Raw genomic sequence first — 24,337 nt, 5'->3', positions numbered from 1 at the left:
AATGTGAAAAGGTGATGATGTAGCCTCAGTTATTTGGTTGGTAGACTACTGATGTGGTGTAATTTTCTCAGGGGCAATATAACAGAGTACTTCTGACCTTCTCCACGCTGCTTTCCCAGGGGCTGCTTCCTTCATGTGTCATCCCGAACCCCTCCCCATCCTGGCTTCTCACACACGGTTTTTTGTTCGTTGTTTTTGTTCTGGCCTTCAGAAGCATATTTAATAGTATGTGTAAGGTAGCTTCAGGGTGATGGTAACATCCAACAGCCTCTAAACCACAGCCAAACGTGACATCCAGGGTTTCTTTTCTTTTGGTATTTGTTTTATGGACACTTAAGATAGTTAGTAGGGTTCAAAAATGTTTTGCCTTTCTTACTGTGTCAAAGTAAACAATTTAGTCTTAGCTTATGTTTCTAATTCATTGTACATTTATAATCATAATATAACAATAGTGCATACACTGTAGAAAAAAAAATGCGCAATATCATTACGTTCCAAACTATTATTCTGAGTCTTTCTTTTCAAGCTTTTGCTATATGCATGTTTTTATGTCATTGTAATTATTATTTTTAAATTAGTTTTTAAGTAATTCAGTGGGTTATCATGCAAATGAAGAATATATATCTTTTACTTAGTTTAGGAGATCACCTAGTGCTAATGAGAATCAGACAATGAGTATTTTCTACAATCACTGTGATTTTAAAACTTGTCACACTCAGATGGTTATTTTTAAATACTGGTTTATTGTTGGCAGTAAGAAGTAATTTTTATTTTTTAATGTTGAGCAAGGCTCACAATTATCATGTGCATTCAGCAGCTATACGGAATCATTCTAGCTTTGTAAATACTAAAGTTGCCTGTGTTGCTAGGAAACCCCAAACAAAACCCCCCCCCCCCCAAAAAAAAAACCCCCAAGCAGGAAACAGATTATAAAATCCAAATTTTGTTGTTATAAATACTGCACTTCTCGTTTTCCTTCTACTATCAAAACAGTTGCATGTAAAAGAAAAAAGGAACTCTACAATGCTGGGATCATTTCCTGTTTCATTTTTCATTCTCTTTCTTGGGGCAGGGGCTTTTGTCCCTCGCTAAGAGTTGCTTTCATCTCTGGGAAGGCCTGTTCTGAGTTTGCTACTTCTGGATTGGTTGCGATCCCTTCTACGGGCATGCTTTGTTCTCTGTAAAACTTAGGTCAGTTGAGCAACATGCTGCTACTGTTAAAAAAAAAAAAAAAGAGCTGAGTCATGCTGGAGCCTTCTCATGTGGCTGATGCAAACCTGGAGAATTTGCATCATCATTTAGCCGGATTAAGCTGGTGTGACAGGCAGGAGCTTAAATACCAGCCCATAAGGAAGGGGAACTGGTTTGTTATGATAGGGCGGCTGCGGCGGCCACAGCACAGAGGTAGTCGGAGGAGGTGGAGGGGGTGAAGGAGCCGGAGCCCCAAGAACACACAGGTTGTTTCCGAAGAGTAATCAGATACCTGTGAAGGAGAAAATACACCTCTGAGTTTTTACCTGTGAACACTAGTGCCCTGAGAGACAATCAGAGAGCAAAGAGGAAGAGATTAGTCAGTCACACCAAGAGACACCAAAGTTGAAAGTTTTAGTTTTTTCTTTTTCTTTTTCCCCCCGTTTCCTTTTCCCCACCGTGTGTCACTACCATGGTCAGAAAGCCTGTCGTGTCCACCATCTCCAGTGGAGGTTACCTGCAGGGGACTGTTCGCGGGAGGCTGCCTTCCCTGGGGGGCAAGGAGCCCCCCGGGCAGGAGACAGTGGTGCTGAAGAAGAAGATCACCTTGCTGAGGGGCATCTCCATCATCATTGGCACCATCATTGGCTCAGGAATCTTCATCTCTCCTAAGGGCGTGCTGCAGAACACCGGCAGCGTGGGCATGTCCCTGATTGTGTGGACGGTCTGTGGGGTCCTGTCCCTGTTCGGTGAGTGCGGCTGCTCCTCGGGGCGGGGGGTGTGTCTGTGGAGCCGGGCGTGCGCGCTCCCGGAAAGCAAAGGGTAGTTTTTAAAAAGTGAATGAAATGGCAAAGGCTGCATCAGGTTTTCTGATTTCTGTTTAGGTAGGCGAACTACCTGGGCACGGTGTCCACCGTTGGCAGGGTCCCGAATTCCTTCACGGTGCTTCCTGCAGGCTGCACTCGCTTTTCCTGACTCAGACAGACTATTTTCTGACTTTTCCCCCTGGCGCCCGGAGCAAAGGCTAACTCTGATGACCCGGTGAAACACGTGCTTTTTGGACCGGGCGGCTGTGCTTACTTCTGTGTGTTTGGGGCATCCTTGCCAGGTGGCACGCTGAGTGAAACACCTGTGAAGGGAAGCCCCGAGTGGCTCATTGCGACGCAGAGCGGAGAGTTCAGCAGAAGTTTTACTGACTTTTTTTTTCGTTGGCAAAGCAAACGGGAGGCAGTCTTTCCCTTTTGCATTGTTTAACTTCACGTGTTTGTCAGTTCCTGGCACTCTTGTTTCAGTAGCCCTTGGCGTGGAAAGACGTGTGATAGCACATAACTCTGTCACTATCACGAGTGGGTATATGGGAAGGGCCAGGTTTTTTTCACCTTCCAGGTCTCCCCAGTGCCTGGAAACCTCTGCAGTCTGAATGTCACACTCGAGTTGGCTGTTGGGTTTGCTGTGTTTGCTGGGTCTGTTTTCTTCATCTCTGTTCCGTTCGGTCTCCGGGGGCACAGATCATTTGCCCACCCGTTCAGTGATAGGGGCTTCCAGAAGAAACATGATTATTAATTTTCATTCAGGACCGAGATTTCTTTCCATTGATTTGACGATTAATAGTGGAGAGACAATAAACGTTCTCCCATAAGGTGAATGAATTACTAGAAAGCCACAAGAGTTAGTTGCAAAGGCAATAAAAACTGGTGAATAGTTCGAAAACAGAAATTTCATTTTTGCCGCGGGGGGTAAATGTTTAAGATATATTTGCTTTTTTCTGGCAAATTGTGTGTTTTGATTCCAAAAGACACTACTCTTTGAAGGTACTACCTCTTTGTCATAAGTCTAGGGCCAAGTACTAACTCTTGGCTCTAACACACCTATCATTCCATTCATTCTTAAGGCCTTGTGATGTTTTAATGCATTGGTTTGAGCATTCATTCAGAGAACTCAGATTTCTATGATCAGTAACAAGGCATTCTAGATATTTATTATTTTTTAAAGGAAGAAGGTATTTTAAATAAAACTTGTTAACCCAAAGCTTTAATATAAAAAGACCTATGGAGGAATAATATTTAGATTTTAAAGAGTTTGTGGTATTCCTAACAGGCTGGCATGGACATTTATAGGCAAAGAAACGTAGTTGTTGATCGACTTAAATGACTCTGTGTACCCTCGGCCCGTAATCTTCTGCGGCACTGGGTATATTCTGAGTAAATCAGTGTCTTAATAGGAAAAACCAGACCCACTTTCCTGGACTTCCCACACTGTGTACATGCTGCTCCTACTATGTGATGTGATTCCATTTTTGTATACATTAACAGGCTATTCAGATACAGTAAAACGGGTTGTTCTGAGCACTTGAACCAGCTAAAGTGATGTTGACTTGTACTATGAAAATATGCTTCTGCAAAAGTATATCATCTCAAGCTCAGTGAGGAAAAATGCTAAAGGGACTAACTAAAGTTACACCTGAGTTGGTATATTGTAATTATTAATTGCAGGGTGTAGATTCCTGTGTAAATCTGTGTGTGTGAGGGGGCTCTGCCCACAGGGTCCCCCCGGTCACCACGGATGAGAATAAGTCTACCAAGACATGATCTGCTTGGGGAGGAAAGGTGGCCGATCTCTCAAAGGAGAAGGGCCAGGAGCCTGTTCCTCTATGGGCTTTTATTGGGTTCAGTTTGCACAGGAATACAGGTAAAGCTCATTAATCATTGTCAGGCAGTAAGGATCAAACAATAGATAACACACAAAGAACTACGAGGGCTTATTCTGAGTCAGGGTCTGTTAGCTAAGGGGCTACAAAACTTTGGGAAACAAACTCATTTCCTCCTCAGACCCTCATCTTTTAATTGAGAGCATTCTTAGCAAAGCAGTTTTCACAGAATCTTATGCATTCTTGCTTAGGCCTGATCATCCTGGGGAACCTGCCCTTTCCAGCACAGGGCTGCACCGCCCTCTGTCATTGTTTCAGGCTTAAGTCAGGCAGGGGAAGTGAGGCAGCCAAGAGATCAGCCAAGGGATTAGGAGACTTCTAGCAGACAGAATGAGGACTCAGGCTATGTCAAAGCCAAGGGGCCAGGGTCCATCACCCCCTTTTGCTTTAGTCCCCCAAGTCCTTCCCTGGGGACCCCTGTGATCATGCCTGTCTTAGATTATCCCTCCTTTGGGGAATCTTATCCATCATTGGCTAGCTGATCCTGCACTGGGGGCCAGGCAGGGTGAAGTAAAAGGGGCAGAGGCTTTGTCTCCCTGGTGGTTTATGGTCCCAAGGTACTCACTCAGCCTTAGTCATGGATGGGGAGGGGGCGGGGTGGAGATTACAGCTTTTGAAACCAGGCTGGGCGGTTCCCAACAAATCTGTATATCAGTATTTGCATTTCATTTATCTCTGAAGTTACTGGAAGCTTTTTGACAGCTGGGCCTTCCAAACAGGAAGCAAAGCAAAGTGTAAGGGAAAAAGTCTTTCTTTTAAAACTCTAACACTCTGGAACTAAAAGTAAAGAATCTATATATTTGGTTTACAATCTTTTATTTTTTTTGTAAAGCTGGGATCGATACATGGATTTTTATATCCTGTTTTGAACTTTTTTCATCTGGGTAAAATGGTTATGGAGCTTGAGAATTTTAAATGAAAATCTCAATCCTCTAGAACTCAATTTAAACCCAGGGCAGCCATCCTGGAGTTTCTGCAAAGCGTGCACAGGTCTAGGTATTGATTCTCTGAAAATAAATTCTTAGCTACTTAAGACTCTTTCCGATACCATTTTACAGTGGATGTTTTTCTGTACAGCCAACCAACATGGCGACTGGCTTCCAACAGACAGCGACTTGCAAAGAGCCATAATTATTTATAAATAGGCCGGCTCTCTCAGTGATCCCCAACACCAACCTGCCGGCTAGTTACTTTAGAATCGTCTGTGCAAATTTTAAAATAATAGCTTCTCTTGGATCCCTCTACTGGGGAGTCTACACTCGCCTGGTTAGAGAGCAGGTCTGGGGTATGGCCCGAGCATCTGTTTTTCATTTGCTTTTAAATAAAAGATTCTTCCCTGGTGTGACTACGATATAATGCTAGGTTCAGGGATAGGGTCAGTGGTACTAAGTTTTCACTGAATATCCAAATTCAACTCACACAGGGGGGTTCTACCTGAAGAATCACGGACTAGTGCTCAGTCCCCACATTTTAGTCTCTGAAGTAGCTCCAGTGAAAACCGCGCGTTACATTGGAGTACTTAGCAGTATGGTAGAACTTTTCACATTATGTCAAGGTATGTTTTTCATGATCTTGGTAAGTGGTTGTTCAAGTTCATAGGCATAGCTGCTTTTTCAGGAGGTGCTCGTTCCACGTATCTGGCCCAGCACGTCCTTGGTGCCCATTATCCAACTGATAGACAAACTCTGAAACTGAAGTTTGGGGTGGGTTACCTAACCTCGTCAAGTCCACGAGACTGTATTGCTGCAGGTTAAAATTTGGTGTGTAATTAATTCTACCGGATGTAATAAATACAACTTATAGCATCTCTCTTTTGAAAGTATGTTATTTCAACCACCCAGAAGTTTATACTTTAAAGACATCCAAAAAATATTTTCCAGAAATAGAATATCTGAGTTAAAATTCATTTTGTTGACATACGAAACATATTCCATAAACTAGGTGAAGGCTTTCAAGACCTAGAGTTTATACTTTTCTGAAAAACAGGTAAATGTTTATTTTGATGCACTACAAAAATATGCATTAAAAGGAGTCTCATAATGAGGTCAGTTCGGGATCATTTCTTACCTTGGTGTGGAGTCATGTTCTAAGACAGTGATGGAGGGAGATGTGACCTGAGGTGGTGAACACACCATACGATATACAGATGATGTATTGTAGAACTGTACACCTGAAACCTAATGTATTATAGAACTGTACACCTGGAACGCTGTATCATTTTATCAACCAGTGTCACCCCAATAAATTCAATAAAAAAGAAAACAGAAAAATAGGTTAGTGTTATTGGCATCTAGCTCCTCTTTTTCCCTTGTTCCTGGGCTTGACATTCAAAATTCTTAATAATATGATATTGTTTTAGAAGTTTTTCATTGCCATTTCAAGTAAACTTACATAGTTTAAATGGAATGGACTAGATCTCAAATTTAAGGAAACTCCAAGAAGAATTTGGTGGCTCTTTAGTGATTAGGTGACCATTATTTGTCTTGAAATAAGGGTGTCATTTAGACCAAAGGACGCAGTAACATGCCGTGCAATAGACACATTGCTGTATTGATCGACTGCTGGATGACTTGGTGGTATTTATCCTTGTACCTCTTTACTATAAACATTCCACAGGAGCCATGTCCTATGCTGAACTGGGAACGAGTATAAAGAAATCTGGTGGTCATTACACGTACATTCTGGAAGTTTTCGGCCCATTGCCAGCTTTTGTGCGAGTCTGGGTGGAACTGCTCATAATCCGGTAAGTGCATAAATAGGAAACAATTAAGACAAATAAACCTATTCGTTACACCCCTTCTTTCAACTACCATGATTATTTTAAACTAATTACCCTGGATGGTGTGGTTCAGTGGACCGAGCGCCAGCCTGCAAACCAAAAGGCTGTCATTTCCATTCCCAGGGAGGGCGCACGCCTGGGTTGTGGGCCAGGCCACCAGCTGGAGGAATGCGAGCATCTCTCACACATGGTGTTTCTCTCCCTCTCTTTCTCCCTCCCTCCCCCTCTCTCTAAAAGTAAATCAATAAAATCTTTAAAAATTTTTTGAGAGCCTTTTAAAAAAATAAGTAAACTAATTATAATAGTTCAGGACACAGAGCCCGTGATGAAACACCTTTCTCAACTAATGGGTTCAATTCAGTTCTGCCACGGGTGGTAGGTGGCCCACCACGCCAGATGTTTCAGTTGCTGCTTTCCTTTAGTCTTCAGTTACCCCTGACGGCATTTCTGGGGAAGGCGTTAACCTGCAAGGACGTGAAGCATCAGAATCCACCGTGATAAATCAGACCCTTTGACTGGCCACAGTGAAGTGCCATATGCTAAGGGCTGGGGGTTTCATGCTTGTAGACCTCACCCTTAAGACATTGAACTGTACTCCGTTTCCATAACTGGGAGATTTCTGTGCCTCACAACTTAGTGTGTTGGCAAGTTTATTACTTAAAAAAAGAAAGGCTTTACTCGACATAAATGACTCACTTCCTCACATTAAACAAATCAGTGCACTGCAGTTTCGAAAGTGTATTTTGATTTTATTGTTGCAGCCATGAAGCATCCAACCCTATTGTGCTAAGTCACTGTGAATAGCAAGTTCCCTTCCACCTCGTGGGAAACTTGTGATGTCATTGGTGAGACATTTAGAGTAACACAGTTCCTTAGGTTCCGTTGCTATTGGAAAGCATGACTTGCACTGTGTGATTACAGAGTTTAACAGAGGTAACTAGGAACACTTGTTCTTAGTGTCAGCGTGTGGGGAATACACAGCTGAGCGCTCATGTGAGCTTTTATCCCGTCATTTGTGGCGAGGTGGCAAAGACAGAGCTCTATCTAATAAGCATCAAATGAACACTAATCTTGGTTTTTATAGTCCTAGGAGTCTCTCTTTTAACCAAGACCTTCAGAGTACTGTTTGCTTCTTTGTTAAGTCTGTCCTCATCTTAAACAACTCTACATTATTTAAAACTTATTATAACGAAATAATGATAAAGAAGCATTTTGTTCCTTTTCTAAAATCTGGAATTTTCCGGGGTGTGCCTTCCACTCTTTTCTGATGATCTGAGTCTTACCCTTTAAAGGTCAGCTGAAATTCCTTCTTTTCCACAGTTAGTTTCCTGTTTGCCCTAGTTGAAGGTATTTCTTTCCTCTCTGTTTCTTCTGAAACATGCAGCCTCTGCTACTCATTTGACATTGAACATGGTGTCTTGTACTCTTACCTGGCGCTTTAGGTGTCTGTGTTCTGGATCCCTGTTTGAACTGCCGTCGTATCAGGCACGTAAGACCAGGTCTCACACTTTCTGTAACCTTCTAGTGCTTACTTCAGTGCCCTGAGTACCTTAGATATTAGATCATATCGAATGTGACCGAAAGTTTAAGGTTATAAGATTTTTGACTCACATACTCAGCATTCCAATAAGCACATTACTTGGAGTGCGGGGCTGTCAGGATGGTGGGCTTTGGAGCCCGAGAGAGCTGGACTCGAACCCCTGTGTTGGCTGGACGGCCTTGGCTGACTGCGTGGCGCTGTGATGAGCATGGCCATTCCCTTTGCAGTCGCTCAGGCAGAGGGCTCCTCCGTGAACGTGTTCACTCCTCACACTGCTCCTGACTTGGGATAGGCAAGGGAAAGGGATCTGAAGTGAAGTGAGTCATAATTCCCCTTCCCAAGTAGCTAATAATCAAATGTTACTTTAATCATAACAGAGCTAATTCATGGTGTGCATGTGTGTGTATTGGTGGAGGAAATTGCCCAGACGTATTCTAGAAGCTTTTTTAAAATTGTTGCTCAGTTACAGTTGTCCCCATTTTCCCCCATTACTCTCCCCTGCCCTACCCACGCCCCCTCCCCCCCACCATGGTCTTTGTCCACGGGTCCATTATACATGTTCCTCGATGTGACCCTGCCCCTGTTTCCCCATTATGACCCCCCTCCCCTCTGGTCCCTGTCAGTTTGTTCTTTAGAAGCTTTTTCAATGGGTTTATGTATTCCTTTGTCATATGGGCTCACATTGCTCAGCTGGTCCTTCCAACAGAGAGAGTAACGGATGACTTGAGCAGTGACAGAATATCCGGATACTCCATTAACATTTCTCTCCTGTTGACGATACACATGGTGTTGAAGTGTTTAACCCTGAAACGGTGCTTCAGATAAAGGCACTCCTGCGAGCGATCATCTGTAACACACAGATTTCAAGGAGAGACATGGCACCGCAGTGCAAAACAGGGGCCGTTGGTGGAACCCGTACAGTCATCGTGTAGTCACGATGTATGGGGTTTTCCACCACAGGACAGACTGAACATGGGGAGGGGGGGGTGAGACGGTGACCAGGAGGGACCCAGTCTCACACTCGTGGAGCTCAGGGCCCAGGGAGGGAGGCGGGTGTCCATGAAGAGATCGCATCCTGCGTAGAACGTCGCTGCTGAGATGAGCGCTGTGAAAAGGAAGCCGCGGTTCACCGAGAGCGCCGTCCCCGGGAGCTCTCGCACAGTCGGAGGGCTGGAGGGGTTTTCTCGGGCGCAGGAACATGGAACTACCATCCGAGGCAGGGAAAAGCTGTCCACGAGTCCCACGAGCTCCAGGCAAAGGGTATTCAGAGCTCCCTGGTGAGGACGAGCCAACTGAAGAGGAAGGGAAAGTTCAGAGCAGGCGGAGCCCGCCCTTGAAGGATCTTTGCACCTCGTGAGCTTGTTCTGAAGGCACTAAAATGACACGATCAGAGTTTATTTTGCACATCAAGAGGTTCATAAATGATGGGGAACAGGAAAAAACGTCCTGTTTTGGACGAGGAGAGGGTGTGCGGGAAAAGGAGAGTGTCAAGAAGTTTATAGGGCTGTGCGAGACCAGCGGGCCAAGGTTGGAGCACTCACAGGTGGCTGGTCCTCTGACCGTTCAGGGGCTGGGCGCGGGTGTGGGACAGCTGGGGCCGTGCAACTGCGAGAGGGGCGGGAAGCTGGAGAGGAAGCCTGCCTGAGGAGTCGGATCATCCCAGGGGCTTATCCAAAGCCATATATCCAAATAATATGCATTTATATATATATATTTAAACTGAAAAGACATGTATAATTTTCTCAGAAATATCTGAAGAATTAGAGGAGAATGGTTTGTTCCGTTTTGCCCTATACCTGAACTTATTTCATTTTCCGATTTCACACATATTTTCTCACCTGTGTTACATTACAAGAGTGCTCCTATTTTTCAGCTTATCCTTTGCATCTGAATATTTCTGTGGAATTAAGAGTAATCACTTGGTTCTTCAAAGGTTCATCTGTACTGGAAAAATAGTAGTCATACAGTGTCAAGGGGATAAGCCTACATTTGCAATAAACACCGATTTTTTTGGTTGAGTTTTGCATTCATTAACCCTCACCATACCCCAACCCACTGCATCTGCTCTGTTAACACCCGCCTCCTGGGGCTGGGGTTTCACCGTTGGCGTCCTGAGAGTGAAGGCTGCTTCTTCTGACGCTCACCCCTGTCCGGATCTCGGGTAATAAGCAGGACTGTCAAGGGTAGAAAAGACAGATGTGGAAGAGGCAGAGGCAAAGGTGGTGGCACCCAAACTTGCTCCCAAGCCAATGTGAAGTTTAAAAACTATCTACCAAAGCCACAGACAATATTTCATCTGAAATGTTGGTGAAGTCCTGAAAAGTATAGACTCTCCTGTTTAACAGGTTCCGTATACTGAATAGAAAAGTCCCTCCTGGCAGACAAAGTCTGGTGAAGATACTATTTTTGTGGGTAACCTGCATGCATGTGTTTTCCAGCCCTGCAGCCACCGCTGTGATATCTCTGGCCTTCGGACGCTACATCCTGGAGCCGTTTTTTATTCAGTGTGAAATTCCTGAACTGGCCATCAAGCTCATGACCGCTGTGGGCATCAGTGAGTATGATAGCTACACATGTGTTTTTAAAACCCACAAAAGTGACTGGGGACAACGTTTCCTCAGACTATTTCCACGGTGAGGCCTGCTTCCTGCATCGCTGTTCTTTTTGCTGGTAGTTTCTTGCCAAATTTGTGTGGGAAAAGAATGACATGAGTAAGTACACGGAGCGGTCCCTGATACTGCCTCCCACGCCAGTTTCCATCCCACTGGGTCACCAGCCAGGATGGCTCATCTTTTAAAGCAGGCAAACAAAAACCAACTTGACGATAAAATAGAAATTGGGTTGTGTGTAAAGGAGACAATGACAGATGAAAACCCAGTATGTGATGCATTTTAGGTATTCGAAGTTCTCCCTCCTCAGTGATAACGTGCTGAATTGGGACGCATTTAGCCTCGTGGAGTGAAGTGTACGCGTTGGGTGTACACGTGGCGCTCATTCATCCTGCAGGTTGGCCGTGTCGTGGGCCCAGCGGCCCACTGATGCTTGGGACGAGTCTCTGGTCTCTGTTTGATTATTAGCAGCATTTCTCCACTAGGAGCTTTCTTTGTGGCCTCCAGATTCGGAAGTTGCTCATTTTTATCAATGGGCACAGAGAGCAGAGAATCTTTATAAACGAAATGAAAAAAGAGGATTATGCACAACATTACATAAGCGATAGAAAGCCAAATATAGCTTTATAGCTATGTAAAAAGCTACCTTCTGAGACGAGGGTAGCTTTCAAACCCTCGACAATTACTGGAAATGATAATGTAATTCTAGATGCTAATTGAATCACTGTTTTAAGAATCAACATCTGATTAAGTTTAAATTACTCGGAAATAGAAAGCTCTACAGAGAAAGAGCTGAATTCCACACTCCTAAAACTTCCAGTTACGCACAGGTAAGGCACTGTTTCAGGACAGGGAAGAGAGTGACCCGGGGCACACCCGGCAGCAGCGAGGTGAGAGGTCAGCAGGAATCCCACGTGCCCAGGTGGGAGCGCCTCCAGCACAGGCCCTGAACGCAGGCAACCTGGGATCCACACCTCGTGCGTGCGACAATTATTTAGATGCGTGATGTGGGCTAACTATTAAACCACTTCAAGTGTCTGTTTTGTTTATTGGAAAAAAACTGTGCAAAGATAATTTATCTTGAATGGCTGTAGAAAGATGAAATGATGTCCGATTTTAAGGGCTTTAGCAGAATTGCCCATAGAAAATTCTTTTTTTTTAAAGATTTTATTTATTTATTTTTAGAGAGGGAAGGAGGGAGAAAGAGAGAGAGAGAGAAACATCAATGTGCGGTTGCTGGAGGCCATGGCCTACAACCAGGCATGTGCCCTGACTGGGAATTGAACCTGCGATGCTTTGGTTTGCAGCCTGCGCTCAATCCACTGAGCTACGCCAGCCAGGGCCCATAGAAAATTCTTGATAAATCTGGTGTTCCACTAAGGGACAGACCGACAGCCAATGTTGTGCCCATTATACTTTTGTCCCTAGGTTGACTGAGACAGAATCACATCACAAGCATAATATCTGAAAAGGGAAAAAGTAGGTGTAGGGTTTTTGAGAGCTCTGTAAATTGTCAGTAGAAGTCACTAATTAAAAGCTTAATATCCAGCAAACTTCAAATAGATTCTACGTGAACATTTACACACTCAGAAATATTTCCCACTTTGGCCTTCAAATAAGGTGGATAATGACAACACATTACTATTTTAGTTAAGTCTGGATAATCATTTTCTTAAAGACCCAAATTTTATTAAAAAATTTTAAGGGGAAATCTGAATTTTAGGGGAGTAAATGGTAACCATTCAAATCAAAATTTTAAAGCAATTATACGTGAGGATAACTGAGTATGTTGTGGCTTACAAAACTTCTTTCTGTAGTAGAGATTGGTGATAGAATAGTTATTTCACCAAGAGGCTGAGTAAACCTTGGAGGAAGCTGGACACTTCTGTCTATTTCTGCCATTAGTGATAACACTCGTGTTCCTTTCGCAGCCTTGACATTGTGAGGAAATATGTTCCTATAATCAGAAGCACTAAAACGGAAAGCCGTATATTGTTATGACTCAGTGGGAGGTAATGTAAATCATGGTCTAATGGGGAAGTGGAGCTGGTCCTAGCTTTAATGAGCAACAGGAAGTGGAGAAGGGATAGAGGAGGAGGCACTTACCTGGGGGCAGGTCTCTCCCAGTCTGTGTTATTCCTCGCCAGGAGGACAGGCGGCTTTGTGCCTGCTGGGGTGGAGTTTGGTGAGAAGCAGCAAGCCGAGTTTATCGTGGGAACCACTCCTTGTGTTTCCCAGAGAAGGAATCGTGTGTGGTGGTTTGAAATCTCTCTCCAGGACAGGAGAGCTGGGCTGTAATCAATCACAGAAAAAAAGGAATTTTCAGGTGTTTCTGAAATGTTAGCCAACGATTTGAGACAGGAGAGTGGGAGCGGGGTGGAAAGGTCCTGAATGCTAATTTACTCCTCACGACCCCCTCCCCCTTTAAAAAGTACAGACAATCCTCACTTAACCGTGGTCCCACTTTTGATTTTTGGTCTTCATAAGGATGTGACAGCAATATGTGCTCCGTAGAAACCACACTTCATGTTTGGTTTTATTTTTCCAGGGCTATAGTGATAATTGGCCGGATTCTCTCCCTGGTGCGGACAGTGGCATCCAGCGCAGCCACCAAACCCCAGCCCCAGGGGCCACACCCCACGCTCTAACCATGGGCTGTGTTGCTGGGGGTTTTTGTTTGTGTGTTTGCTTGCTTGCTTTTTCGTTGTGTTCTGAGCACATTCAAGGTAGACCTGGCTAAGCCACAGTATTCAGTAGGCTAGGTGTAGTAAATGCATTTTTGACTCAGAATATTTTCATCTTAAGACTGGGTTTATCCAAACATACCCCCATTGTAAGTCAGGAGCGTCTGGACTCTACTTCACGGTCTGTCCAGTTAACAAAGACCAGAGGTCTGTCCAGTCCACAGACCCCTCCGTTGTGGTGAACACGGAGGCGCACGGATGTGTGACTGGGAAACCTCACACTCACGTTTGCCACTCCCCTCCAGTCCACCGCTGACTGTACTCCTCTGACCTTCTGCAGAACTCCGTGAATTCTCACTGTTTTTGTAGTTTCAAAAAGCACTGAAGTGTACAATTTTTTTATCTGTTGCTCTGGTCTCCTGAAACTAAACCCCAGTAAAAATATTGTCTCAGAATGTGAGATCTGGTCCCAGATCCATCCCTCCCAACCTCTCCGAGTCTGTAGGAGTTTCATTTATGTGGGTCAGGAGACAGCACTAACCAGCTTCTCGTACCTTGGGGAATAATTAGGGGGAGCAAGCAGAATAACATGATTGCATGGTGAGAAAAAAAAATCAGCCTGTTCTACAAATGTGTTACTGTAGTTTCTTTTCTAAGGCTGTGTTTCCTGGCATCAGTAACTTGCATGACAGAAAATCTAGGTCTGTGCTAGCGTTTCAAATATAGCGTGCGGAGGAGCTTTGCTGCTTCTTCTGAAGTCCGGCTAGACTCACTCCTTTCCTACCATAACCAAACTACCAAGACAGCCGGTCCTTAGGCAGGTATGCGTGGTATGGACATACACCCGTCCTGCAGGCGACCACCATTTTCTTCAGGAGAATGACTAATACATGGTGGCATCCAAGTGTCCCGAGATCCCAGCCAAGACAAACATGAACCTTGGCAGAGAGGAGGAGCCACCGGGAGTCTGGGAGAACCAGGAGTACAAGTGAGATGGTGTATCTTGTGAGCTACTTCTTCCTTGTGACCTGGGAGCCACTGGCGTCCGCCTGCTGGGCTCTCACCCTGTCTCACGTCCGCCTGGGTCACCGTAGGCTTGGTAATTAATGTCCCGTGTCTCATCTGGAAAATAAGGCCAGTGACGGTAACCACATCTTAGAGATATGAACTTTAAACAGCAGTATCCTTGGAACATCTGTGCACGGTGTCTGCCATGTAATAATAGTTTACAGTTGTTTACCGGGCTAAAGGGGTTCATTTGCCTGTGTGCCTCAGAGCCCCATAAGACACAAACAGGAGTTAGCCCAGAGAAAGGAAGGGTTCGTTTCGGGAAGCGCCCACAGCCTGGAGTCACAGGGGAGGTCATGCTCCAAGACCGCGCTCCCCGGTGGCTTCCAGGGGACAGGTTTTACAGGGGGAAGATTGTTGACCATGGTGACCCAGGGAGTTAGGGTCATGGTCAGTGTCATTGTTTCTACTGATGGGTCAGCAGTAGGGTAGGGGGTCATCGGTCATTGCAGCGGGGCCTGATGTCAGGCACGGCATGGCTTCGTCTGGGTTTGCTGCTTTTCTGGGCCTGGAGCTGAAACACAACTGAGCCTAGAAGTTCTCTCTAGTTTGGTTGAAACTGTGTCTCTGGGGTCAACAGTCTGGAGGCTTTCTTCCTGAGGTTATTTGATGCTGATCAGAACCTCATTGTCCTGAGGACTGAGGGATGAAGGGAGTGGACATGCAGGGGAGAGGGAGGCCGGTGAGTCAGGGTGCTGGGTGAGGCCAGTCTGAACCAAAGGAAAGAGAGAGAAAAAAGGTCATATTAAAAAAAAAAAGTTTCTGTGCAGTTACATATTCATTTCGTGCTTTCAGTTTTTAGCCCCAGTAGCGAGATCCTGAGTATGGACCTTCGGACATCTTCTCTGAAATCGATGCATCCAGAAAATAAATGCTCAGGAGGAGATAAAGGCAGCCCAGGCAGCTGTTAGCAAAAACAGGGCAACAGCCCACGCGGGCTCGATCATGTAGCATCCAGACGGCAGTCAGAAGTCAGGAGCCGAGGGAGAACCTGAACCTGGGAGAAAACCCAACCTGTCCAGGCTCAGCTATCTCACTCGGCAAGAGCAAAAGCAGACTCCCGTTACAGGATCGCTGCAAGACACACTTGCCGCTCCTTCAATCACAGAGCCGTCAGTCCGTAACGTGCCCCTGACCACGCGCTTCAGATGCGGCTCCCTTCAGACATGTGTTTGTCGTCTCTGGTATCTGTACACAGGGCTTTCCGGGACGCATTTCATTTCTTGGGAAACTGCATCGTAAGTAAGTGACAAAAACTCTGTGTTCCTGTATTTGCATTTTGGGAACATTTAAGATAAGCAAAATAAAAATCATCATCGTTGTTGTCATCATCATCAGCATCATCACCATCCCAAAATTGATAAAAAAAAAGTTCCTCTTGTGTGAAAATTAACAATATTATTCAAAGAAAGTAACACTAGGACTAGAGAACTTACTCAGATTTCTTAAATGATTACATTATGGGTAGATAGAGTATAAAAAATAAAGTAAATATTATTTGCTTTAGAGACTCAGAAAACTCTTGCAGTTAGTGAGTCCCAAATCCCTTTTCAGTATTGTTGGGTAAGCAACATCCGTAGGCTTAAATTTCTCTGTGAAGACGCATGACACCACAGCGGTACCAGCCACGTGAGGACCTTGTGGCGACTCTGCCCCGGTGCCTTGTCACTTGTTAAGCTGTGCCCTGCAGGGCCTCAGAGGTGCACCTCAGATGGAATTCCGTGTGCCACATAATGAGTGTGGTGTCTGGTCACTCAGATAAAGCAGAGTCTTGAGAAACCTTTGAGAGAGATCAGTCTTCGCCAGAATTTTTGGTTTAGCCATCTGAGAGCAAAGTGAGGTGAGATGATCGATTCATAATATTTGTTTAATTTTGTCTTCTATTTTTCTAAGAAGACTTAATAAAATATAAAAGAAAATCCTGAATACCTTTTCTCTTTTTCAGTAGGTGCTAAGTATTCGCACTCTTTTTAAAAATATTTTATTTATTTATTTTTAGAGAGAGAAGGGAGGGAGATAGAGAGAGAGAGAAACATCAATGTGCGGTTGCTGGGGGTCATGGCCTGCAACCCAGGCATGTGCCCTGACTGGGAATCCAACCTGTGACACTTTGGTTCACAGCCCACGCTCAATCCACTGAGCTATGCCAGCCAGGGCTAGTATTCATACTCTTTATGAAAGTAACAAACCTTCTTTCCTCTTCTTAAATATAGTTAGAGGTTCCAGAAATAAGAATGCCTCTTTCTTTCTCTTTCTTTCCTTTCTTTCTTCCTCCCTCCCTCCCTCCCTCTCTCCCTCCCTCCCTCCCTCCCTCCCTCCTTCCTTTCCTTTTTCTTTTCCTTTTTCTCTTTCTCTTTCTTCTTCTCCCTTCCTCTCTATGTAACAGTTCTCTTCTAGTGTGAAGGACTTTCAGAAAGAGAGTGTTTTTGGTTTTAGGAGCTCTGTTCAAAAGAAAACAGTGATCTTTTGTCGGCAGTAGGAACATGAGTTCGATTGTTTTCAGGCCCATGCTGGATCTCCTTAACTGAGAAAATAATCTCCATATGATGCCTCTTTTATCCCAGAGTCCTTTGCATAGAGACAGAAAAAGAAGTCACTGGATGATGAAGAAGACAGCAAGGTGGCACTGTATTTTTTTTCTCAATATATAAGTGCTTTATACAAGGGAGAAAAAAATAATTTGACTCTTAATGCTGCTTTGGTAAAATAATGCACTGCATTATTCAGAATGGGCCTGTGTCTTCATGTTTTCAGCTTCAGATGTGGGTAAAAATGTCCCCTTAACCTCCATGTAGCTTATCCAGGCCCCCCCGCCCTTTCTGGTCATTCTCACCGGTACCCCTTTGAAGCCTTTCTTCATGAGTAGACCCCTAGTTCACTTTGTGTGGGATCTACGGAGCCCCCAATTTTTCCATGTTCCAAGTTTTAGAAAAATAAAAATTATTTCATAATTTTGCGCTTAAAATGCTGCATGTTTATTACAAATAAAATTGTAAAAGTAATGCAGAAAAGCAAATGAGAAAAAAATTATTTAGTGTTCTAGCATGTAAGGCACAGGTGGCAAACACAAGGCCCGTGGGCTGAATCCGGCCCTCTACCTGGTTTTGTCTGGCCCAGCACCTTGTTTCTACCTGGTAGCAGTGCCGAGCTCTCGCTTAACTGTTAGGGAGCAGTTACGTTTACACAGTCCTAAAGTTACGTTCGGCCCTTTGAAGGCAACCTCGGGGCTGATGTGGCCCCCAGTGAACATGAGTGTGACACCCCTGCTCTATAGATACCTTATGTTAATGCTTTGGTAAATAATTTTTAGATTCTTAAAATTTTCTTTCTGTCTTGTGTGTGTCTATCTGTCTATCTATCTATCCATCTCGGTCACCGGCTGTACTGGTCACTATTATATCATGAACATTCTTTCCTGTGATAACTATTTACCTGCGTCATAATTTTAAATGGATGCAGAGTAAGCCATTAAAACGATGTACCTTAGCCAACCTTCCTTTAGGTTATTAATAACGTTTGTACTGAATCTTACATTCTGACATGAGTTAATGATTATGTCAAGCCATGGGAAGTATGATGACAGCTTATTGCTGTGCATAAGAAAAACTTTCTTTTGCAATCTGAAATATAGCAATTCTGTTTTTTTTTTTTTAATTTTATCTCTGGAGATGGGGGAATATACCTTTTAAAAACAAAGCTTATAGACAATAACTGCAAATATCAGGCATGGAGTAGCTCTTTAGGCAGGGGGAGGGGCGTGAGTAACGCTAAGCATAAGGTTTTGTAAAGAGCCTAAAGTTGAAATCCGATGTCTAGAACCGCCTCAGTCATTCCAGCGGAGTGTAGGAAGCAGCATCTTAAAGTATCACCAGCCATTTCATGTCTTTTTGGCTGAAGGTAGCGCTTTGTCTTAATCTGAGTATCCAGCTCATTCATTCATTCATTCAACAAAACCGTGTTGACTCCCTTCCTGGGCCAGGCCTGAAGCTGGATGCTGGCAATACGGAGCAGGATGCTGCGTGTTCCGTCCTGGAGTTTCCCGTGGTCCACAGCCTGGCTGCAGAGAGTGGCTGGCCGACTGCTGCTTGGGAAGCTGCAGACAGCATCTTCCAGAAAGGGGAACTCTGCTGGCTTCAGACCCAGTGTTCATCCTAGCCTGCGCACTCTTCTGGACTCATCACTTAATGTTTTTTTTTTTTTTTTCCCAAGTCCCAAAACATGCCTTGGAAGCCTCTTCATTGAGGGTAGGCTGAAAGGCACTCGTTGACATGCTAATTGGAAAGTGGAGAGGAAAACCGAAGGTGCTGGCGGAGGCTAGTCCTGTGAGTCAAGAATAAGGTCCCAGCCAAGTTCTTGACATCTTACTGCTTCCGGAGGGTGACTCTCACTGGGAGGTGACTGTGTACACATACAACCCTGGAGGGAGCGGGCAGCGGCTGCTGTCTCCCGTTGAAGTCACAGCCAGCCACGTCAGCCATCTGACTGCGTGCTGTGAGGACTTTGGGGTTTGCTTGGGAGATATTTTTATATAATCACGAAGGCAGTGCAATATATGTTCACTCGTACGTCAGGAAAGAGTTAGAGATGACTTCTCACTGTCTAGAGGTTTTAAACTAAACTCTTTTCAAACTTTCATGTGCCTTAAAATCACCTAGAGATCTTGTTGAAATACAGAGCCATACTCCTTAAGTCTGGGGCGGTGCCTGAGCTTCTGCATTTCCAAAATGCTTCCAGGTTACACCAACACCCCTTGGTTCATGGATGGCCGGGACCTACGATGTCTTCATGCCAGTGAGGATCCTCCTTTTGTAACTTCATCTGTTTGTTTGTTTGTTTTTCCAGCTGTAGTGATGGCCCTTAATAGCACCAGTGTCAGCTGGAGTGCCCGGATTCAGATCTTCCTCACCTTTTGCAAGCTTGTGGCGATCCTGATCATCATAGTCCCTGGAGTCATGCAGCTATTCAGAGGTATGGACCGAAACATAAATGCATTTTAAAGCACGTGTCTGCTTTTGGTCTCCTCTAGCACGCACTTTCGCTTGTGCTGGCCGCATCCCTTAGTTAGTCCCCGCTTGTAGAACGTCACCTCTGCACTGTCATCTAATGGGTCCGACAGGCCGCTACGCTGAGGGTGAGCCGGCATTTGGAGCTAGAACAGCAATGAGAGCGTTGAGACTGGGCCGGGCAACAGAACACGGCCTCCGTGAATTCTGTCTCGGTGTAAACTGTTTGAAGAGAAACCTCAAGTGAAAAAAAAAAAAACCGTGCTGTTAAACTACTGATACATACGTCTTCTTGTTCTTACTTCAGAATAGTTCAGTGATCGAAATGAAGATTAAAGATACCTGGAAAATAGTGAAAAAGGATCAACCGTTCTTTCCCTTTAGTAACCATAAATGGTCACTCTTCCTTTTACCTTGAGCATGGAATCTGGTCGGGAGAGGAGTCAGATATGGGCGTAGCGTTCCTGAAAACCAAAAATGGTTACAGGACAAAAATGGTTGTGAAGACTTAGTTTTCATTGTGATATTGTTTTCATGTAAACTCTGCATTTCTACCGTTTTCCGGGAGGACTTGCTTAATAGAGTTGACTGTAGAAAGAAAGAAAGACGAGGTGGTGGAGGGGGTGACGTCATTTAGAATTTCGGTGGCTTTTCGGAAGGCAGCACACGCAGGAGCCCGGATTCCGTGGACACTGTTGGAAAAGAAGAAACAGGTCCAGGTGAGTTATTTAATGAGCGAGGGGCAGGGTAGCAGGCAATAAACAGGGCAGCGAGACGCGATTGTAAAGGAGTGTGACTCATGACTTGGGCATGCTAAGTGTTTAGTGTTTACGTGGGCATTGCCAGTTCCAAGAAAGGAAGTTTTTGAAAAATTTAATAAAGCTGCAGAAGAATTGCACAGGGCAAAAGGAAATGCCAGCATGCTGCAAAACGGTAGAGACATTAAACAAGAATGAATGAGGAAAGGGCCATCCCCGCTAGCTGAGGAAAGGGAGCTGCCGTTGTCCAGGTAACAAGCCCAACGGGAGGTCCTGGAGCTCTCCTGGCTAAATGTCCTCATCAGACACAGCCACCGTGGCCAACTCAGAGTAAACACAATGAAGGGAAGCCGTGAGCCGGCTCTCCGAGTTCCCGTGGCCTCCCCACAGCCAGCCTGTCCGTATTTTATCTGATCCCTGAGGAATGTAGGGAAAGGAGTCTGTTTTGGGGAGTGCCTTCTTTTTCTGGGCTCCCTCTTTCGTCTTCTGTGCGGAGCGCCTTCCATTTTTGGGAAGTGCAGAAACTCCGCCTGGGTCACTGACCCTCCTTGAGTCCTGGTTTAGGTTCCAAACGATGATATATCACCCTTGACCACTAAGACAATTTTCTTTCTTTATCTCTTTGGTGGACGGTGAGCCGGGAGTCTGTTTCTGACCGCTTACTTGCATGTGTGTGGGGAGTGAGAGGAAGCTGCCCAGGTGTTACTGCACGGCAAGCTCCTTGAGAGCGGAAGTCACGGCACGTCTTTGGGATCTTTTTCTGCACCTTGCACTAGGATGATGTTTTAATTAAACCTTATGATGTCGATGCTTAATGGGACCAGGCTTCCTCATATAGCTAATCTGAGAAACGCCTTGAGAGTATTACCACATTTAAAGTTAGTGTTAACATTTTGGAGCGCATTCTTAGCAGGTATCTTTACTCTGTTACTCTAAAACGGTGATTTTCTTGATCTCTAACTCAGTCACATATTGCTCATATTAATTTGAAACTCAAGGAAGAAAAACATTTTTGCTGATATAGATGGTGCATGTATGTCTACTCTAATCAGATCTCAAATCCTAAAAATAGTTTTGTGCTCTATGTTTACTTATGAGGATTCGTGAAACTTTCCTCTGAGTGCCACAACCATCTTCCCATGACCTCTGTTATGCAGCCGAAATATCCCTCACATTCGGAAATGCCTCTCTTTTGTAATCATCTCAAAATGGCACTTTCCAGGATATTTGCTTTGGGACCTGATCTTTATAAAGTTTGGTTTCTCTGATTGATTATTCCGTACTGCACAACTAGGAATACCGCCTCTTTAGGTCAAGTAGAGCCCAGATCACCATAAAACCATACACCAGATGTCTTTCTCTGAGTTCCAGCATTTTTAGTTTCTTTTTATGAGGACACAGAGATGTTTTAGTGATGCAGCCATTTCTGAATTCACTGTATAACTTAAAAAATTGAGCTACATGAGGGAATTCAGATGCTTCCAGGGAAAAATCGTTTAGGGTATAACTCAACATCCGCTCCTTTTGGTCTCCAAACTCACATACGTTATACCGACGTGTATGCTGTTGCTGGGCAACCGAGGCGGCCGCTGAGGTTTGAGTGAAGGGAGAAGGTCTTGCGCAGCCTCCGCCGCCTGTAATTCCCTCTCGCGAAGACCGACGTTGAAGCAATGGTGTGGTTCCCATGTGGGTAGTCCCACTGGCCGTTCTCTTGGGGAAAGACATTTTTATATGCTTCGTTTCAAATACTGGCTGGCTAAATCTGAATTTTTGTTTTCTGGTAATTATCCAAGAGATACACAAGAAAGGGGCCCATTATGATTCATAAAGTAGAGAAAAATGTGATCGTCGAGAGTGTTCAAGGCACACGTCAATGCAAAATGTGTTTACAATGTAGCTGTTTTAGAGTTCAGTATATTTCCTTTTCCGAGTTTCTGGAAGGGGCCCAAGCCATTCTCCAGAACAGCACAGACGGGCTTTCACTGTACAGGGCCTGTGGTCTCTGCCACAGCTAACGTACCTCACTGTTTTAGAGTGACACCAGCCGTAGACTGACTGTGTCAGTCATAAGACCCAAGCTAGTGGGCCTGGCCGCACTCCAGTACAACTCCTTTACCGGAGAAGCTGGGGGTGGGCTGGGGTGGAGCGGATTTAGGTGCAAGGTCTTCCAGCCCCTCCTGTCGGTGTCTGATGAACTACAGGGGAAAAGCAGGAGGTTATATGATGTGAGAAGGCGACTCTGGGCTGTCTCGCCACCTCCTCCTTGAGCACGGACGCATGGATACTTCTTGCCAAGCATTCTGCCGTGTCATCTTCATTGGAGAGGATTCTCTCATACGCCTCTTAAAGCAGGGTCACCAAAGATCCTTGGTCTTCATTCGTGGTTGAGCTCTGTCAAGAATAGAGGCACACTCAAACGGGGGTTTTAAAAAAATGCCATTTTCCTCTTTGCTATAATTTGATTAAAGGAGAAGTGTGACGTAGTGTGAGGGGTGACCGATATGCTTTCGGGACTCCATCTCTAGAACGGGCCAAGTATTAAAAGATAACAATGGCCATGGGCAGAGGGTAAGAATCTAGACCTGAAACAGTAGCTTATATCCACCCCTCCCACCCCATCTTGCCCCTTCCTTGTGCTTGCGGTTGAAGAGTGAATAATAGCCAGTTCTCTGAAAACTCTCCAAATCTTTTGTCTTCTCATTGCAGGGCAAACACAGCACTTTAAAGACGCCTTTTCAGGAAGAGATGCCAGTATTATGGGCCTGCCACTGGCTTTTTATTATGGAATGTATGCCTACGCTGGCTGGTAAGTTGATATCTCTTAGTCCAGTCCATTAACTCTGAGTACTTTCATTTATTGCCAGGCAAAGTGCTGGGCAAGCGTGAATAGTCGTAGCCCAGTGCAATTTCCTTTAGTCCAAGTGAGAAAGATGGTGTAGCTCCCCCTACCTGGCCAGGTCCTGTGCAGGTAACAACGCAAACGTCACTGAGGTTTCCGGTCAAGGCGAGCACTGGATTTAGCCTAGTGTTATAAAAAAACAAATGTTGGGTCTTAAGAAGCAGTAAAAATCACTGCTAAGTGTGGATTGGTAAGGACGTAGTAGTGCCATGAGATATTAAAGACTGCTCCTTCGCTTGTCAAAAGGCCTTTTGGCTGAAGCTTCAAGGGTGTTTACAGATCGGGATCGATTGTTCTCCCCCTTTCCACGAGAAGAAGGAATTCAGGCATGGAAATAAGTAAGATGTTCCCAGGAGGTAAAAAGGTGCTCTAAGGGCAGGCAAGGAGAAACCAAGATAATGAAATCAATGGTACTAGACAATCTGTGACATTTTAAAGGACCTCACAGATTCCTTAACATGTACTCAATGTTGGAAAACAAAATATACACGGCAACGTTCATTAAAATCTTGACATCGTGGGGATCTATGGCCTTTGAGGGGTGTCCAACTGGAATACCATTCTGGTCGGAGCATTAGAACTTTGTATTTACATCTTGCTTTGTTCAGAAATTTAACTAACAGTAATTGTGGGAAGAGTGGGATTTCCCGAATTGAATTTTATTGATCTAGTGCAGTGATTTTCAATCTTTTTCATCTCAAGACACACATAAACTAATTACCAAAATTCTGTGGCACAGCAAAATACATATTTTTTGCAGATCTGACAAAAAACAGATATAATTTCAATTCGTTCCCACTGGGTAACTATTGCGTTGGCTGTTGTCATATTTTACTTGACAATCAAAGAGAAATAGAGGTCAGTGCCCGTGACTACTTAGGCAGGTAGAGCATGTTTTAACAATTCTTGGGGCGCACTGGTTGAAAATCACCGGTCTAGTTAAGGTTTAGTTGAAGTGACTTCAGCTGGAAAGCCTGCTAGGCATGAAAGTATTGTTTAAACATCAAAATTACTGAAGGCTGTTAGAAAATTATAGCTCTGAGGAGTCTAACATAAAATATTTGTACATACCAGATTACTTCCTAGCCATTGTGTGTAA

At 44.6% G+C, this 24,337-nt stretch overlaps 1 protein-coding gene across 1 annotated transcript in view; it reads left to right on the top strand.

The window, feature by feature from the left end:
• Nucleotides 1–1,245: 1,245 nt before the first annotated feature.
• SLC7A11 (solute carrier family 7 member 11) overlaps nt 1,246–24,337 on the top strand; it is a 66,761-nt gene continuing 43,669 nt past the window's right edge. The window contains exons 1-5 of the mRNA XM_028522046.2: nt 1,246–1,940; nt 6,515–6,641; nt 10,656–10,771; nt 19,421–19,546; nt 23,046–23,145. Of these exons, the coding sequence (XP_028377847.1) occupies nt 1,664–1,940; nt 6,515–6,641; nt 10,656–10,771; nt 19,421–19,546; nt 23,046–23,145 (746 nt within the window). The 5' untranslated portion in view covers nt 1,246–1,663. The remainder of the gene's footprint in view (nt 1,941–6,514; nt 6,642–10,655; nt 10,772–19,420; nt 19,547–23,045; nt 23,146–24,337) is intronic.

The sequence above is a fragment of the Phyllostomus discolor genome, chromosome 8 (genome assembly GCF_004126475.2).
Source record: "Phyllostomus discolor isolate MPI-MPIP mPhyDis1 chromosome 8, mPhyDis1.pri.v3, whole genome shotgun sequence".
In the NCBI taxonomy this organism is placed as follows: domain Eukaryota; kingdom Metazoa; phylum Chordata; class Mammalia; order Chiroptera; family Phyllostomidae; genus Phyllostomus; species Phyllostomus discolor.
The sequence above is the reverse complement of the archived record's forward strand: the minus strand, read 5'-3'. Positions and strand labels throughout refer to the sequence as shown.